Source organism: Mustela lutreola, chromosome 11 (genome assembly GCF_030435805.1).
Source record: "Mustela lutreola isolate mMusLut2 chromosome 11, mMusLut2.pri, whole genome shotgun sequence".
Taxonomy (NCBI): Eukaryota; Metazoa; Chordata; class Mammalia; order Carnivora; family Mustelidae; genus Mustela; species Mustela lutreola.
In genome coordinates, this window is record NC_081300.1 from 37,985,937 (window position 1) to 38,003,802 (window position 17,866).

Here is a 17,866-nt window from a genome sequence, read left to right on the forward strand (position 1 = left end):
AGGTATAGTCAGAATTATCACAGGTGGGCAGATTAATAGTGCAAATCCATTATACTCAGAAACTGTCTTTTCGGTAGTGGAGATCATCCAAAGACATAAGAGCTCACTGAAACCGGTTAATCATCAACTTATGTCACAAACCTTGTCATTAATAATTTTTGCATTAAACGATAAGGTCCCAGTGAATAGATACAATCCTGGAAAGGGAATTAACCTTTGAAGAAACCATTAACTCTTTGGATCCAGCCTAGTAAATTGCTCCTCCGGTGCACCCTTGTGGTGAAAGTGAGCCAATGCAGCTTTCCGACTAGGGATGATTCAGGCCTCCTAGCAGTTGATTCTCACTCAGATCCAGAGGTTTAGGTATTCCTGGGTATGGTCATCGTATAATAAATAAAATCTCCTGAATTTTTTCAAGCATATGCATGTGTATACCTGTATAAATACCCCGGTAGGTATTTAGTTGGGATAAAATATAGCAAGAAAAAGGTATAGGATGTCAATGACTAGTATGAGGTAATATAGAGAAAATGGTGCCAGTTTTGATGTCAGCCAGACCTAGTAAAAATCCCAGATTAGGTGACTTCTGTAGGTCTGCGTCGGGCATGTATTATTTGAAGGATTTATTTGAGGCTCAGAAATAATATATGTCAAGGTTTTAACAGTAATTGCTTCAAACGTGATTGTAGTGGATGGAAACTTGTTTTTCTTTAAAAGGTAGAGTTATGTGTGGGATGACAGATGCTATAAACAGCTTCCTATTAACTAGAGTTTGAAAGATCTATGTCTTTCTTTTGTCATCTGCACTCCTATTTGGCCTAGGGATAACATCCAGCCATGTCTTCATTCTCGACTTTCTCAGAATTGAGATTATTAGTCACTAGCTTTATCGGCAGCAGTTTTCATTTCATGATCGGTAACAAGAAACAGCCTTTGCCTATTCCGTATCTGTTTACCTGTTCTACTTCTCTCCCTCCCCTCCCCCTCATTTTTCTGGCAATGTCCTCTCTGGGTCAGCACATAGCACAGCAGAGCCATGACTCTGCAACTTGGTCCCAGTAGTGGGAAAGGAGGTATATCCCAAAAGAAACTGACCTCGCTGCTACTTCTGAGAATTTGGAATGCCCACGGAGAAATTTCTATCTTGGTATGCTTTTTCTCTTTAGTAAAGAATATGTAAGCATGGTATTTTTTGTCCTATGTACCCACTAGTTGTATAATTATTTGTGTACCTAAGGCGATATTTCTCAGCTGGGCACCGTAGGCTTCTGGGCAAGCAGTTGGCTTTGTTCAAAAGCTCCAAGCCATTTAACATCCTTTGTAACTGAATGTGAAGTTCCAGCCACACCAGCCCCGCTTCCTGTGAAAATCAGAACGCAGCCCTGTTCTTGACGTCAGGTCACCCTGACAGCACAGTCAACACCCCAAGTTGAGAGACATTTTCCGAAGGAAACCACGTGGCCAGTTTTCTACTTAGTATCTCTGAATATTGTTTTCATTATCTACCAGTTGTTGAGCAAGTCAAGAATTCACAATGATTCTGCATCCTGGCACGTGGTTAGCCTCTCCTGATTCTTTGGTTTTCCTGCACAGATCTTTGAGGGTTGTGTAACTTCTCAGACTCTCTCAGAGTGAAGTCTAACCTTCTCCAATTTCTTCCATGTCCCCTCAAATGCCTAATTATTGCCTGCTTTGAGTAACTGCAGCAACAGTATTCTTAGGTACTTGTTTGAAAAGAAGCTCTGTGTCCTTGCTGACCAGCAGGAAGTAGTCAAGGTAAACTTTAACAGAGGGGGTTAGAGTCGGAGGCAAGGAGAGCTTGAACGTGCTGATGAATTCTACACCAGGAAGGCTGATTTCTAGCTGGCCTTCCCTCAGCCCTGGGAAAAAACATTAGTATATCATCTTATACACACACTTCAAAAGAAATCAAGAGAGGAAGTAAATCCCCCCCCACTTCCCATGTGTGTAATTGTATACTTTAATGTAGTTTGTCATGCTACACGTAATTGTATAAGCATTTGCTTTGCTGAGTCATTTTATTTACATGCAATATTTAGGGATTCTCTTTATTTTACTATTAGGAAACATTCATGAAGTAAAACTTTTCACTGCCCATCTGCTCATTTTTTTTCATCTAATATAAGAATTCTCTGTGATGACAATCTGTTCCTTAACAGACAAATATTCTCACATAAGAAGCAACAAAAATAGCATTCACAACTTTAGAGATCTAGTGCCAGTTGATTTGATTATCTCTTTTGATGTTGTCTCATTTGCTCAATTGATGACTATTTTAATTATTCTAAAATACAGCTCCAAATTAAAGATGCACATCATTATAAAAGAGATAAAAGTCCTTTTTTGCAAAGCAACACTGCTAAGTTTGAACTGTAATCAATGAAGCAAAACTGTTTTCAGGAAAATTTAATTAATTATAATTAGATTAACTCTCGTGCTTTTTCTTGTTTGCCTATGCCTTCATCTAGTCATGTATAAGGGTATAGGGCTCCATTCATCTGTTTTGCCCTGGAATGCTGTTACCTCTCTGCTTTCCTCCTCCGATTTCATCACGTGGTGGATTTCTGTGCTTCTGCCCAAGCTGAGTGTCTTTGCCTCCTTCCTTCCACTCTAGCATTTGCCAGTCCCCGGAGGACACCAACTTACGCCACTGCGCTGCTTTCCAAATCATTCCTTCCTCTCACACTGCGTATTTGATGCCTTTGTTTTACATTTTCAGATTGCTTTGAGCTATCTACAAATTGACCTGAACTGTCTAAAAATATCCCTGCATGCCTTAGACCTTCCTTAGGCCTTCATTTTAAATTTGACCACATACCCAGCATCTCTCAACAGCACAACAAAGATCTTTGGATTATAGATAACAGACCATTAGTGAGTTATTAAGTCAATTTTGTGGGTTGTGAACACTTTAAAAAAATGAAATAGAGGGGAACCTGGGTACCTGGGTGGCTCAGCCAGTTAAGTCTCTGTCTTCTGCTCGTGTCATGATCCCAGGGTTCTGGGATGGAGCCCCGTATGAGGCTCCTTGTTCAGTGGGGAGTCTGCTTCTCCCTCTCCCTCTGCCTGCCTCTCCTTCTGCTTGTGCTTTCTCTCTCTCTCTCTCTCCCTCTCTCTGACAAGTAAATAAATAAAAATCTTTTTTAAAAAAAGAATGGAAGGCAAAAGAAATGATCAGTTTTATTTCATAAATGTGTATATGTGCTAGCTTATGATGAGAAATCTATTTACACTTGTACTGTTGGTCTAAAAAGCTGGAAAACACTGTTTAAATGGGGACTGTGATTTCAAATTGCCTGCATACTTTCCAATGATAACTTTCATCTACCCTACTTCTCACTCCAGTTCTTGGTACATTCTTAGATTTTCCTGACAAGCTACTTGTTTCAAGTTTAAAATTATGGGGCCCCTGGGTGGTGTAGTTGGCTAAACGTTCCACTCTTGGTTTTGGCTCAGGTCATGATCTCACATCTCGAGATCAAGCCCTGCCGGGAGCCCTTCTTCAGGCTCCATGCTCGGTGGAGTCTGCTAGAGTTTCTTCTCCTCCTCCTCCTTCTACTCACCCCCCTCCCCATCTCATAAATAAATAAATCTTTAAAAAAATAAAATTATTTTCAGGCTCTAACTCATATGTAGATATTTTTAAAAGATTTTGTTTTTTATTTGACAGAAAGACATGTAAGTGAGAGTGGGAACACAAGCAGGGGGAGTAGGAGAGGGAGAAGCAGGCCTCCTGCTGAGCGGGGATCCTGATATGGGACTTGATCCCAGGACTCTAGGATCATGACCTGAACTACAGGCAGATGCTTAACAACTGAGCCACCCAGGCACCCATCTAACTCATATTTTCATTTATCTTAGATAAATGTATCCTGCGAGATTGCCAGATTTAATAAATAAGACACAGGATGAATTTCAGATAAATAATAATTTTTAATATGTTTGCCCCGATATTGCATGTTTATCTGGAATTCATATTTAATTGGCCATGCTGTGTTTTGTCTACTACCATTAATCCTATTTAAAAATCAGCACTAGACCCTCAGGGTAGAAAAAACTGTGTGTAAAATAAACACTGTACTAAGTCCCAAAATAAGTGTAAGGATGATCTGATTTTGCCATGTTATACCCAGTTGCTTTTTTAAAAATTAGAAATCAAATTCCTCCAGTTGTGATAAATAGTACAACGCAGCTCTAGATATTCAACCAGGGCAGGTCATCCTCTTAACTAAGTGAGAAAAGCAAGGGGAACTGATGAATGATCCAAGAAGAAGGAAAATGATCAGAAAAGAAAAGGAAAAGTGGACAGTAGTATGGACTGGAAGTAGCAAACGAGAATCGTGCCAGAATCCTAGCAGATCAAGCAGTAATGCAGGATTCTTAGGAACTCACCCCAAACCTGAGAATCCTATCCGGGAGCAGTGGTGACTTTGGGGTTGAGGTGCAAATGTAGCAGCGTCCTGGTTTTGATATCGGTGAGATTATTAAGGTCCAGGAATTCACTTGGTCATATCACAGATGTTTAGGGGTCAGACCGACATAACAGAACACCAGATCTTTCTGAAACAGTAGCTAGGGTTTGAAGCAAAAATTTTCGAGGTCCAGAAGGAATGCAGACTTGATATAGGCAGACCAAATGTCTGGCTTTTTGTCTATTGATTATTACTATGCATGGACTTTTTACCTAAGAATATTTATGTTGAGTTCTGATGAAAGTATTTTTCAGATTCACTTTCAGATTCATTTTTCAGATTCACTTACCAATAGGTGATTCCAACAATTTGATGTATCCAGGCACATTTGTGGTGTAGAACCATATCTAGCTGTATTCAGGGATAATTATACTGTCCGTGCATTCAGTAGGTATTTATTGAAGATGTAAATGTTTAGGTGAAAAATGTCTTCATCTTTGAAAGATGGTTTCCATATACACCTCTGCAAATTAATAATTACATCTATAGAAGTACAATGATGCATACTATGCATCTTTTTCATGCCTGAGATGCATAAAAGTGAACTTATATAAATACAAGGGCAAATCATTGGCTAGACATTTCAGTTTTGTAATACACCTAGAAAAATGTCTGAGCAAGGTGTTATAACATTGCAAACTTTTTTTTTTTTTTTTTTTAGTAGTCCAAATTCCCTCCTTTCAAATATATTCAAAGACATACAATGGCTAGAGTAGATAAAGTCAGGGTAGCCCTTGTTGAATAAGAGATGTTGCTCTGAACCAAGACTTTCATTCCCCAGACAGAGGTTTCTCTGGACCATGGTGTTGCTATTTCCTTATGAATCTGGACATATATGTCTATAAGTCTATATACTTAGACTTATAGGTTTTTTCAATGATAGTTAAATTTTATTAGTTTTTAAAAATACGTTTTCTAGAGTTACACAGTAATGTACATTGCAGTAGCACAATGTTAAATATCACAATACTAAATATAACAAGATAAACAAATTTCACTAGGACATTATTTCTAATTTATTTTTTGTTCAGAATCTCAAGAGTATACGTAAGAGAAAATATCAGAAGTTTGGCCCCAAGGGCAAATTCTTCTATAAGTGTACTGCTTGGTGTTCAGCAACAAACATGTTTTTAATGTTATTATTCCAGTAAAATAAAAGTATTATTTTTATTTTTTAAATTCATTTTATAAAGTAAAGGCAAGAGTAATTTAAAAATAGTATGATTAGACCAGTTTTATCTGCTCTGAGGCTCAGCATCTGAAACGAAGCCCACTATATCAAGACAGCAAGGTGAGGAGTATTTTAATTTATAATGAAAGTCAGCATTGCCTCCTACTTTTCCAAATTAATGATATTTTGTAACATTAAGTTAGTTTGTTTTTGCTAAAATCTTAGTGAACTTAGGACAAAATGGTGTGATAATTTGGTGGGTAAATCTTTTGACTTTAGACATTCTGTTTTGCTTTAAAAAGTGATTTTCAATGCTTATGACTCACCAGTGTCATGTAATATCTCTATTCCAGCTCACGGGTTAGGCTTGCCTCTTAAGCCGAGAATGACTTCTCTACTAGTGAATTTCCTTCAATAATTAGAATTCTTATTCCTTCAGAAATAGGTTACTCATACTCCTTCTTGTACTTTCTATTAAAAGTGGAAGTCCTGGGGCTCCTGGGTGGCTCAGTGGGTTAAAGCCTCTGCCTTTGGCTCAGGTCATGATCCCAGCGTCCTGGAATCGAGCCTGGCATTGGGCTCTCTGCTCAGCAGGGAGCCCGCTTCCCCCTCTCTCTGCCTGTCTCTTTGCCTACTTGTGATCTCTCTCTCTTTGTCTGTCAAATCAATCAATAAATAAAATCTTTAAAAAAAAAAAAAAAAAGTGGAAGTCCTCTGCATTGAGTTCTTGGCTGTTAAACATTTCAACATTGTTGCAGAGCCCACCACTTCAGCCATCAGTTCTGCGGAACAGCCTCTTGTTAATTTCCTCCAGGTGGCGCTCTCCATTGTTACTGTGGAGTCTGAGGTGTTTTTTGTTGAACTTTGTAACACAAGTGCATATACTGAGAATTTGACTGCCCCTTGTATTCAGAATGTATTCAAACTTGTCAGAGCATCTTAAACTTACAAAGAACCACACACTGGGGAACTTTATAAACATTTCAGGATATTAACTTATGCTGTGAGGTTAATATTCCAACTCTTTATGGATGAAACCATCTCTCTCTTTTTTAAATGCTGATAAACAAGAAAGGCCATGAAATATAGTGATTAAGGTGATAGTCTCTGAAACCAGATTATTACCCAAGTCCTTTCTCTTTACATGTTTGACGAGTCATACAACCTCTCTGAATCATAATTTCCTCACCTGTTAAACTGAGATGAGAGTGGTGATGCTAGTAATCTAACCTTAGGATTGTTGGGAGGATCAAAGGATAAAATCCATGTAAAGTCCTTGCTTAGTATAATCCAGTTATTAAGGACTCAATTAATGGAAAACTTAAAGACATATTTATTATGTAGGAAGTATTTCCTTTTGTCTAAAACAGCAACAGTGAGTAATAGTCGTCATATACTAAGTGAAAATTTTGATTTTTGAACTGTCCAATCTCTACCATATCAGGAGCCAGAGTCCTGGAGGTATATGTGACCGTTGAATACATTTAGAGCACCTTTCCACAGAAAATGATCAGAAATTAAGCAGTTAAAATTAGAGAAAAGGCTTGGCACTGAGGAAGAAAGATGTAGGGCAAATAGGCCCGTTTTAAAATTCTTCTCTGTTAGCAACATTGCTATCAAAATTTTATGGCTTCAGTTAATGAGATAAACTTCCATCTTGTAACTGAAACACACGGTCTGAGAAAATGCAGCAAAGCAATGATTTATTGTTATATTGTTTCGATTAACTAAGTTCTTCAATTTTTCTAACTTCTATTTATTTCATGTATTCAGCTCCAGGTAGGAATGATTTACTTCTGAAGAGAATGCTCTGCTATTCAAAAATAAATGTAAGAAAATTTTAGGAATTATATATTATTGAATTTACAAGATAAGATTTACAAGAATTTACAAGATAAGATTAACTGTGGTTAAATTAATTTAACCACAGTTGCTTTTTTATTTCATTATTTATTTTTTATTTCATTATTATTTATATTTTTAATTATTTTATTTATTTTTTATTTTATTTATTTTTATTTTTTATTTAATTATTTATTCATTATTTATTTATTATTTTATTTCATTATTTCAGTTTTTACTTTTTATTTTTTTTTAGGTCTCTTGCCATTTTTACCCTAACTGAACTGTGTTGAGAGGAAGTTAGAATATGGCTTTATATTTGTAAGGTTTTGAAAAATTATTGTTTCTCCTTTCTTCAGAGTAGCAGGGACATTGGCAGGGTAAACTGCTCATCTTCTTTTCAATCATAATATGTGCCAGTAACCTTTTCAAAAATGGATCCCAAGTAGTTTGTTGTTGTTGTGTTAACCCACAAGTGGATGATCAATAACAGTACCCCTTGTAGGACTTGATCATGAGGCCTTCCTCAGGTGGGTCTGTTTATCATGAGATTACTAATGTTGTACTGTCTTGCTATCGAGACCAATTTCATTGTTTAATCTATCAAAAAATGCCGCAGCTCAGTTATTTTTATGTAGACGTATTACCATATTTTTTGATGGGAGAAATTGTTTCTTCTTTGAATTTATGATAATAATCTGATTCATGATATTTGGCATTATTGATGAACTCCAGTTTTAATGGATTTAGGATGTAATAGTTTAATTGAAAACAGTTTTAATGATGTCCAAAACAGAGGATTAAAGGTCTTTCGAAATGGTAAGTAATGAAGAAATATGTTGTGCGACAACATCCCACCCCTTAACCAGAGCTATTTCAAAGTTAAAAGCAACCCCAACAGATCTTCTGATGTAGCTCAATTTTCACATGTGCTGACTTTGTTCTGTGAAGATACTTTCATACATCAGGTGTTTTTGAAATGCATAGTTTTTAAAAATCTAATTTGACATTTCTATTTTCCTTGGACATTACACATTTCTCTCTCTGTTGGATAAGCCCACCGTGGTCCATTCAATTTATAGAAATTGACAAGGGTTTGGGAGATCCAGGCTTGAGTTCCAGTCCTTTGCTTACCCACTGTTGTGTAACAATGGCAGTTCCTTTCATTTCTTCATACTGGTCACTCCACTTATCAGAAAATTACTGTAAAATCTGTTTAGATACTGTCTAAAATAATGAATGCCAAAGTCAATGAAAAATAGAAAGCATGGTATGAATCTAAGAAAACAAGTCTAGATTCACAGAAAAATAAAGCATTTCTATGAAAGAGATACCTCATAATTATTTACATGATAAACAGTGATCATTAGTTTGTAAATTTCAATATGGCTAGGTTCTTGTCCTTCCTTTGGATGTTAAATTTCAATTATAAGCAATATTTGTGGCTTGGCATAAGGCAGTTGTCATTTTAGTGTTTGGCTCAGAGAGACCAAGACTAATATCCATTCGTGTTTTGTTTTGCTTATTACTAACAGGAGGCAGTGTTTCTGCATGGACAAATTCTAAGTAAAAACCCTATCCTTTCAAAATATAAAGATATTTCTAAGAATACATTTTCTAGTGAAGTATTAATCTCATCATTTTCTAGAAAATGTCCTGTACTCTATATTCAAAGCTCAATTTTTATCCCCAAAACAAATCATTAGATTTGAAGAATGGGTCAAGGAAATAGACATTTATGAATGATTAGAGCATTTTATGTAATTAATTATAGTATTAGTGGAATAGGATTTCAAATATCCGAGTCAAAATATTTTTCAATTTTGGTTCCTTACTTCTAGGTTTTATTTGCTACTGTTATTACATATTGCATAAAGAATGTCAGGACTTTCATTTATTCTTCGATGAATGGACAGCCTAGAAGTGCGCATCCCTGAGTTTTATCATCATTTATGAATATCTATTTAAAGTTGACTTAGCATTTCAAATGTTCACTCCCAGCAGATGGAAACGGACCTTTCATTAGAGGAGGAAACATAAGGGCATTTAGCCCCTGCCTCAATTTCTAAAGACGCTTCACGTACGGGCTTTCAATGTTATCTCTAAATGGGGTTACCAGAGGATACTGACAGGATCAAAAGACAGGGCTTTAATTATGGAATATACTTATTCAAATGTAGCATAATTTAAGAACTTTTTAAGACTATTTCTTCACTTTTAAAAATACTCTAAGAACTTCAGCAATGAAGGTTGCCTAGGATTCTTAATTTCAAAGAAGACTGGGAGGAAAAATTCTAGATAAGGAAAAAGAAATTATTTTTCATCTTCACCTGCATGGCAAGAGACATATTATTTCAGGAATGAGTGTGAGATGTGAAGAGTCTGTTCTCGGGGTCTTTCGTCCTTGTGCTTAAGGAGACTCCATGGTCTGTGGGCCCCCGTGAGCATGAGGTGGGAAAGAAAGGATTTAAAGAGAGTGGAATGCCTTGCCAGGTCTCCCTATAAAATGGATTTTGAACACCGAGAAAAGTCCCCCCAAATAAGTGCTTTTATCCACTTACGTAATGTGTAGTGACATGCCAAGTGTTGTGCCAGAATAACATTGAGAGAGTAATGTGATAAAATACTTGCTGAAATTTTTTTCTGAGATACCAAGTGGGACTTTTTATTTTTTCCATGTGCACATGAACACGAACATATTTGTGACCGTGACCATTACAGGTACTCTGTTTTTCAGAGTTAAGCTATAAAAGAAATGTAATATGATTAATAATGATTATCCAAGCAATGGATTTGGAGCAACATAACGCTAGGACAAGTAATACAGTTGAGTCGGGTCCATGATAAACCTGTCTAGGGGGAATTCCTACACAAGTGCCTTCTTAGCATCGGGCAAAGGGCGGGTGTCTTCAAGTTCACCGTTTGCTCATCATTTTTCAATGGAAGGTTTCTCTTACATAAGGAGAGAAAGATGTAATAGAAATCCCTTATGAAAATCAATAGGATGTTCTTCTCAAATCCTATTTGTTAAATTTACTGTTTGGCCTCCTAGTTCCAGTGGACTATGACTCTGTGTGAGATAAAATACCAGGAACAGGCATGTCTCATGGATTTTTTTTTTTTTTAACTTCTGAATTGTTTTAATATAGGTTTTCAGAGAGTCAGGGGAAAAAAAGGATCTCCAGTTAGATAAACAAATCAGGCAAAGGTGTGAGTTCCCTCAGTAAAATACATGAATAGGAATCAAATTGTGTGTGTGTGTGTGTGTGTATGTGTGTGTAGTTAGGGGAAATAACATAAGAGAAAGTGAGAATTTAAATTATGTATATATTTCCTTATTCAACAACTAATATAAAATAGTTTGATGAAATACTTCCAAATTGTTCTGTTTATTTTTCTCTCATGAGTCTTTGTACAGTATGAAGAGGGATATTTTAAAACTGAACATCAAATTTATTTTACAAATGATAGTTATATTAAAACCTTAGTAGAGGGACGCCTGGTGGCTCCATCATTAAGCCTCTGCCTTCGGTTCAGGTCATGATCCTAGGGTCCTGGGATCGAGCCTCGAATCAGGCCTCCTGCATAGTGGGACGCTTACTTCTCCCTCTTCCACTCCTGCTTGCTTGTATATCCTCTCTCGCTTGCGTCTCTCTCTGTCAAATAAATAAATAAAATCTTAAAACAAAACCCTAGTAGTTGAATTTTAATACCTGTGTAAGGATAATCCATGGGAGATTTTAACTGTGGACTTGCATCTTCTCTTAGGTATTCTTAAGGCTTTTTTGTCCTGATCTGGGATGAGTGATGCAAACTGATTTTATTATGAAATTCAAGACAAAGTGTGCTTTACAATTTTAGATTTTAAGGTGTGGGGTTTCTTCAGTGTTGTGGTCTTTCTACAGCATGAATAAATAAAAGTTGACCCCATCACTATTAATGGAACTGGTGCAGACTTGTACTTACTTATACACAAGGTGCATCTTTTCTTCCCTTTCTGTAAACTTAAAATACAGTAGTGTTCATAACAGCTGTGCATGTACCTGAAAAATTATCTGTAGCATTTATACCTAATTCCCAACTTATTTCTTCTTCTTTATCTTGTATTTCGCATACCAACGTTAGTGTTATGGTGGAAGACTCATGCCCAGTATCGTACTTCTTAGTAGCACTGTCCGGGTCTCTGTTCGCTTTTATTTAGAGATATTTAACCATCTGTCAGCTTTACTTTTGAAGTTATTTGCTTTGATGACAGAAATACCTTGGTTTTTGAAAAGTTAGTATTTTAAAAATTACTGATGGCAGTATTGATTTCTAATGTGATTCTAGATCATGGTTCTGAAAATTGAAACTGTATAGAGTATAGGGAAGGCTTGCTCTGACAATCAGTGTGAGCTTTGTGGACATAAATTATGAAAGACTGATATAAGATAACAAACGGAAGGAGTGGCCAAAATGCATTTCCAATGTGTCATTTTCTGTGGAAGGGATGATTCACTGCAGTAAATATATATACGAGTTCTCTTAGAATTACCTGTTATTTTCAACTACAATGTTTTGAAAAAGCCGTAATGAAGAAAAGTTCGTTAATTCAAATCCAAAGTTTCTTGTTTCGAGTTGGGGCTAAATTATTTAAAAAATATATATATGTAAAATTGGATAAAGCTACGATGGTGCTAGCATTAAGTTTAAAAACAACGTTGACTATTTTTAATCAGGAAAATTCACTAGGCTCTCTGCACACCGTGATTACTTTTCCTAAAAGAAATACAAAAATACAAACAGATCTCCACCCAGATGTGGTTGGTTTTTTTTCTCCTCCACATCACATTATTAGCTATTATTAAGAGATGCGCAGTCAAGTTGGATAGATATTTCTTGAAATGATGCATGATGTGCGGTGCATGCTTTCATTGTGCTTTCTGCCATTATGAAACAATGAGTCTTATTTGGAAATACAGTGATCATTTCTGTTGACTCATGCTCAGTCAGCTTATATAATAACACCTCTATTTTGTGAATCATTTCAGATTTCAGAGAGCTATGCCTTCCTACCAAGAGAAGCGGTGACACGGTTTCTAATGAGCTGCTCAGAGTGCCAGAAAAGAATGCATTTAAACCCAGATGGAACAGATCACAAAGGTAGCCACAGTGTCAAATAGTGAGATTTAAAGTAATTTTATTCATAATGGCAATTTATATCCCACATTTTTATAAGAATGTGGTAGACTGAAACAGTTCAACAAGTTGGATCATCTCATTTATTGGAGTAGGAGGCAGTGAATTTTGAATACCCACTTATAGAGGAAGTCTGTGCCCTTTCTCTGAAGAAAGGCAGTTTGGGCTGTGGCAAATAATTTTTTTCCTGTAATAATATTTTAACTTTCACATATTGTGTGTATTGCATGGTATGTTAAATATATTTAGCAAGGAAATTGATGTTCCATCGGTGTCCTTTCAAACCTACCAATTCCTTATTTCTGCAAGTGATGAGTAGCGCAGAGCTCCTCCACTGAGTTTTTACGTGCAGGTTATAATTTGTCTTTAGTGCTCTTTAAAAATGACGTAGATGTTTTTCCTAATCTATCAGTTTTTCTCAGAGTTTAAATTAGTCTCAAAAATAGTCCATTCCCATGTGTTGGGGTTGAATAAACAAAAAGAAAAAGATAAAAGAAAAAATACACAAATCTCCTTTTTCACTCAAGTATCACATAGAGAAAGTAGTTATGCAGCAAAGGAGAAAACTACGAAAAATACAGGTAATTGTGTTTAATCACTATATTGGCTTCACCCACTGTTAGTGGGGTATCAAAAAGCTCTTCTGCAGTTAGAAATAACTAAATCTGTAACGTTCATTTGTCCTATGTACCTTTGTATAGTTCTTTTTTTCTACAACTCATTCTTGGTATCTAGAATCCTGTTTCAATGTGAACAAATTGGATCATTCTGAAATTACAGGTAGAATGCGGTATCACTTTCATACCCATTAAAAATGCTTTATTACAGATAATGGAAAACCTCCCACTTTGGTGACCAGCATGATTGACTACAACATGCCGATTACCATGGCCTATATGAAGCACATGAAACTGCAGCTGCTAAACTCACAGCAAGATGAGGTAAAATGGAAATATCTACTTCCGAGTCAGAATGAAGTTTGATAACCATGACTATCGTATTAAGCATGACAGCATTTTGAAGACGGTAATTTATTTTTTAATGAAAGGAATGTCACTGGGATTGCACAGATGGAGAAATGGACAGAAACTTCTGGTTCTTGAGAGAGAGTCCCTGTCTCAACACAGTTACCTTTGTGTTCTGTGGGAATGTGCTCGTTCCCAAGAGAGATTTATTTTTCTTTAATTGACTGCCGTCAAGCTGGCCTCCGTAAAGGGCTAGAAAGTTCAGGGGAAGGTATCCCAAATGAGTGAGTATCCAAGGAAAGCATCCAAGCCTTTAGTACGAAGGTGATTTTGCCTGGAAGTCAAAAAAAGTAATTTTAATAAGAATTTCAAGTATAATAAATTTTCCACCATCTAACTCTTTCATGTGTTTTAATGCTTTTTTTTTTCATTATTCTCTATATTAGTTTATCTACTTCTCTGCATTTCTAGAGATAAGTTATGGTGATCCTTCCTAATTAGAGATATTTTGATGTTTCCAGTTATTCTGTTTGATTTGTACCATAAGAATCTAGAAATGTGCTTGCTGGCATGTATTAGAAACAAGTGCACATTTGTTTACTCTTCTCTAAGATACTAATTAACTGATCAGTTTGGTGGAAATATCTCAAAGGCAGGGGCCAAGTTATATATATATTACCCCCAAAACCTGTAGCAATGGGGGCTTAGGAAATCCCCTTAAACTGGTTAGTGGCCATTAATCAATGGGCACATTCAGATTATCAATATTAGGAATAGTTTCTCAAGCTAATACATATACTCCTTCTTAAAATTTCTCCATAACAGGAAATGTGGTTAAATACCTTTCAAAAATAGCATTATTTGGTATAGTATAAAATTCTTTCAATTTTACTTTGTTGAGCTTACTTTATTTAATAAAGCTCATTCTTTTTTGTTTTCCTCTGTATTTGAATAGGTTTAATCTTAAAACAATATTTGTAAAATTATTTTATCTCAAAAAGAAAGGGTATATTCTATGAGATGATCTGTATCTGTACAGTGGCAGTTCAGATTTTATATTACCAGATGGCTACATATAAATGATTAAACAAATAGTAATAAAATCACTGGGTTAAAGATGTGAGAGACAACTAAAAAAACATTAATGTTCATCCATCCTGGAGAATGGAATAATTATTCCCATCGTTTATTATATAATTTGGAAAAAAATTTAAAACCTCATAAACTGGTTAGAGCTGTCAAATTATTTGTAGGAAGCTCATTTAGATGTTGGTACATTTATTTCTAGGCTAAAAAGTAAGAAGATCAACTTTGTGCCAACAGTACAGCCCACATATGCTGAATCCTTCTGGCTTCTAAAACATCATAACTATTTCACACAAAGGAAGTAGATTCTTTTAATTTATAACTGGATTAGGAAAATAACTCTCAATCTTACATTTTGAAGATACCAGTTGGTTGTACACTGCCTCAAAAATATTCAGATAAGTGACTAGATCATTTGTAAAATTTTAGAAGTTATGATTATTGAAAGATAGGAAGGTGATTGAGTAAATCACATTAAAAAGGAATTCAAGTGAGATATTTCTTTGTGCTCAGTTATATTTAAAATTTATTGTGTTAATTAATTCAACAATTATTTATTGAGTACCTTCTATGTAACTGGCACTCTTGTAGATAATGGAGGTAAACAGAGAGTAAATTGACAAAAATTTTTCCTTTATTAAACTTAATTTTAATGAGGGGGAGAAAAGAAAGGAAGTAAACAATGAAAGTATGTTTATGAGAAGATACAAAATACGATTAAGAGAAATAAAGACAGAAATGGGAATTCCTTTAGGATTACAAAATGCCTTATCTATGCTAATGTAAGATCAGTTGACCTTCTTATGAATTGTTGATGGAGTTTAAGCCAGAATAAACTTACAGGAGAGAGTTAGATAATAATTATTAAAGACTTAAAAGTTATTCATAGGCTTTGATTAGAAATTCGTACTAAGGGATGTGATGAATGCAAAATTTGTATATTAGGATGTTTGTTGCATTGCTGATCATGAATAATTAGAAGTATCTTCAAGATCCAATGATGAGGAATTGTCAGATTGTCACTGCCTGATATGATAGCCACCAGCCCTATGTGGATATTTAAATTTAATTGAAAATTAGTTAAATTAACTAAAGTTGAATTTTCAGTTCTCCAGTTGCACTAGCCATGTTTCAAGTGCTCAATAGCCAAGTGTGGCTCATAGTCACCTGAGTAGGGAATATTCTAGAACCAATTCTATCTGCATAGAATGGTTTTCTGAACATTACTGGCTAAATAACCAGCATTAAGAGGCGCCCCCTGGAGCTTATCAGACTGCATGTTGCAGGACCCCAAGATTCTGATTCTACCCCAAGATTCTGATTCTAGACATAGTGTGTGACACCTGGTGATCTGACTACCCTTGTGCACACTAAGGTCTGAGGTGGTGCATTTCATGGAAAGGCCAGTAACATAGGCTTTATGTTGATTTGAGCATAAGGTAACTGATAAACAGAACAAAGTTGAGATTGGTGAGAATGGTTTTCAAACAATCTTATGGAAACCCCTTAATGGTTGACAGAGCAGCTTCCCTATTACGTGATAGATTTAGATGGCCTTGATTATAGCTGCAAATTTATGAGCATAGAAGAGGACCTCTCTGGAAAGATTAATAGTAGTCGATGAACAGGACTGGTGGGGATAGAAATGGGAGGTGAGGAGATAACTAGGAGACCATTATTAATCATTTGGGAAATGGGAACACGAGATCAGAACAGTAGCAATGGAAACCAAGAGTTATATGCTATAGATCCTTTAGAGGTAAAATCTGGAAACTGAAAACTAAAATAGGATATGGAATAGATCAGGGATCTGAATTTCACACAACAGTTTTAAAAGGACCAGGGATGAAATTATTTATTACAGGAAAATATTTATTCTGATTTTTAAAACTTAAGTTTTAGGGAAGCAAATGCTATGATAATTGGCCATGGTTTTCATTATGATAAGATTTTAGTAACATATGGAATTAGGCCACACTGTGGGATGTGAAGACTCTTTTTCTGGTTATCATTCAGAGCAAAATACTCACAGAGGAAAGAATTTAGATGAATGGCCTACAGATGATCATGAATAAAATAAAACACTTAATGTCATATCAATCAAGTTTTCTGATTCTTTACTCAGAAATCTTCAGTAATTTCTTTCCAGAGTGATTAACATTGCCTCTATTTGATAATAGAAAAGCTCCACAACATTATATTTTATACACTTTGCCACTTCTTATTAAAAGATAGTAATTTAATCATTTAATAATTATAATAGAACTTACAGGGTGAATTCATGCACTTAGTTTTATTAAAGGTCTTTATAAATTAAGCAATTGGATAATTTATATTCTAATAAGCAGTAGAATTGTGAAAAGAGAATTTCATAGAAAATCAAGGAAGAAAATATTTAAGAGAGTCACAGTCATTAAGCCACTCATGATAAATAGAATAGTGATTTTTTAAAAAATAAAATAACAAGCCCATTTGGTTATATAACCATTTAATTTATTGTCCACATTTTTTTAAAAGCATGCTGATATGAGTGTTATTTATTGCTGGTAAAATGTGTGTTGATTATTCATAATCCCTAATAGCAGTTTATAAAATGATTCTGTAGATCAGAGGTTTTGATCTCTTTGTGTCTAGCTTTTCTTTAAACACACATACATTCTCATAGACACATATGTTTTGCACGCACACTTATTCACTTGCACACATAACATATATCAGTTGGTATATATTGGAAATGCTATTTTACTGTATTACACATAGTTAGCTATTTGTAGTCTATATAATAAATGCTGATTCTAAAGACTATGTTTTTATAGAATACACAGCTATTTTATAAACACGTTGGTCATATATACTATTACATTTAAATTTATTTTTTGTATGTGTTCATAATATATAATCAACATGAATCCTGTTTTATGCTGTAGAATTTCCTATATATTCTACATAAAAATATTAAACAATTAACACTTATTATAAATCTGACATTGTTCTAACTACTCTAAGTATTATTATATTTCCTTTATGTCTTTCCTTTATATCTTTATATAGCCCTATGAGATTGATGCTATAATTCCCATTTTATAGATGAAGAAATTGAGGCACAGAAAGGTTAGGTAACTTGCTTAAGG

At 35.1% G+C, this 17,866-nt stretch overlaps 1 protein-coding gene across 7 annotated transcripts in view; it reads left to right on the forward strand.

The window, feature by feature from the left end:
• The window catches only part of NOL4 (nucleolar protein 4), a 407,060-nt gene that overhangs the window by 99,770 nt on the left and 289,424 nt on the right, over positions 1-17,866 (forward strand). For all 7 annotated transcript variants that reach the window (XM_059140256.1, XM_059140248.1, XM_059140249.1 and 4 more), the window contains 2 exons: positions 12,537-12,648; positions 13,513-13,625. In XM_059140256.1, coding sequence (XP_058996239.1) covers positions 12,537-12,648; positions 13,513-13,625 — 225 coding nt within the window. The remainder of the gene's footprint in view (positions 1-12,536; positions 12,649-13,512; positions 13,626-17,866) is intronic.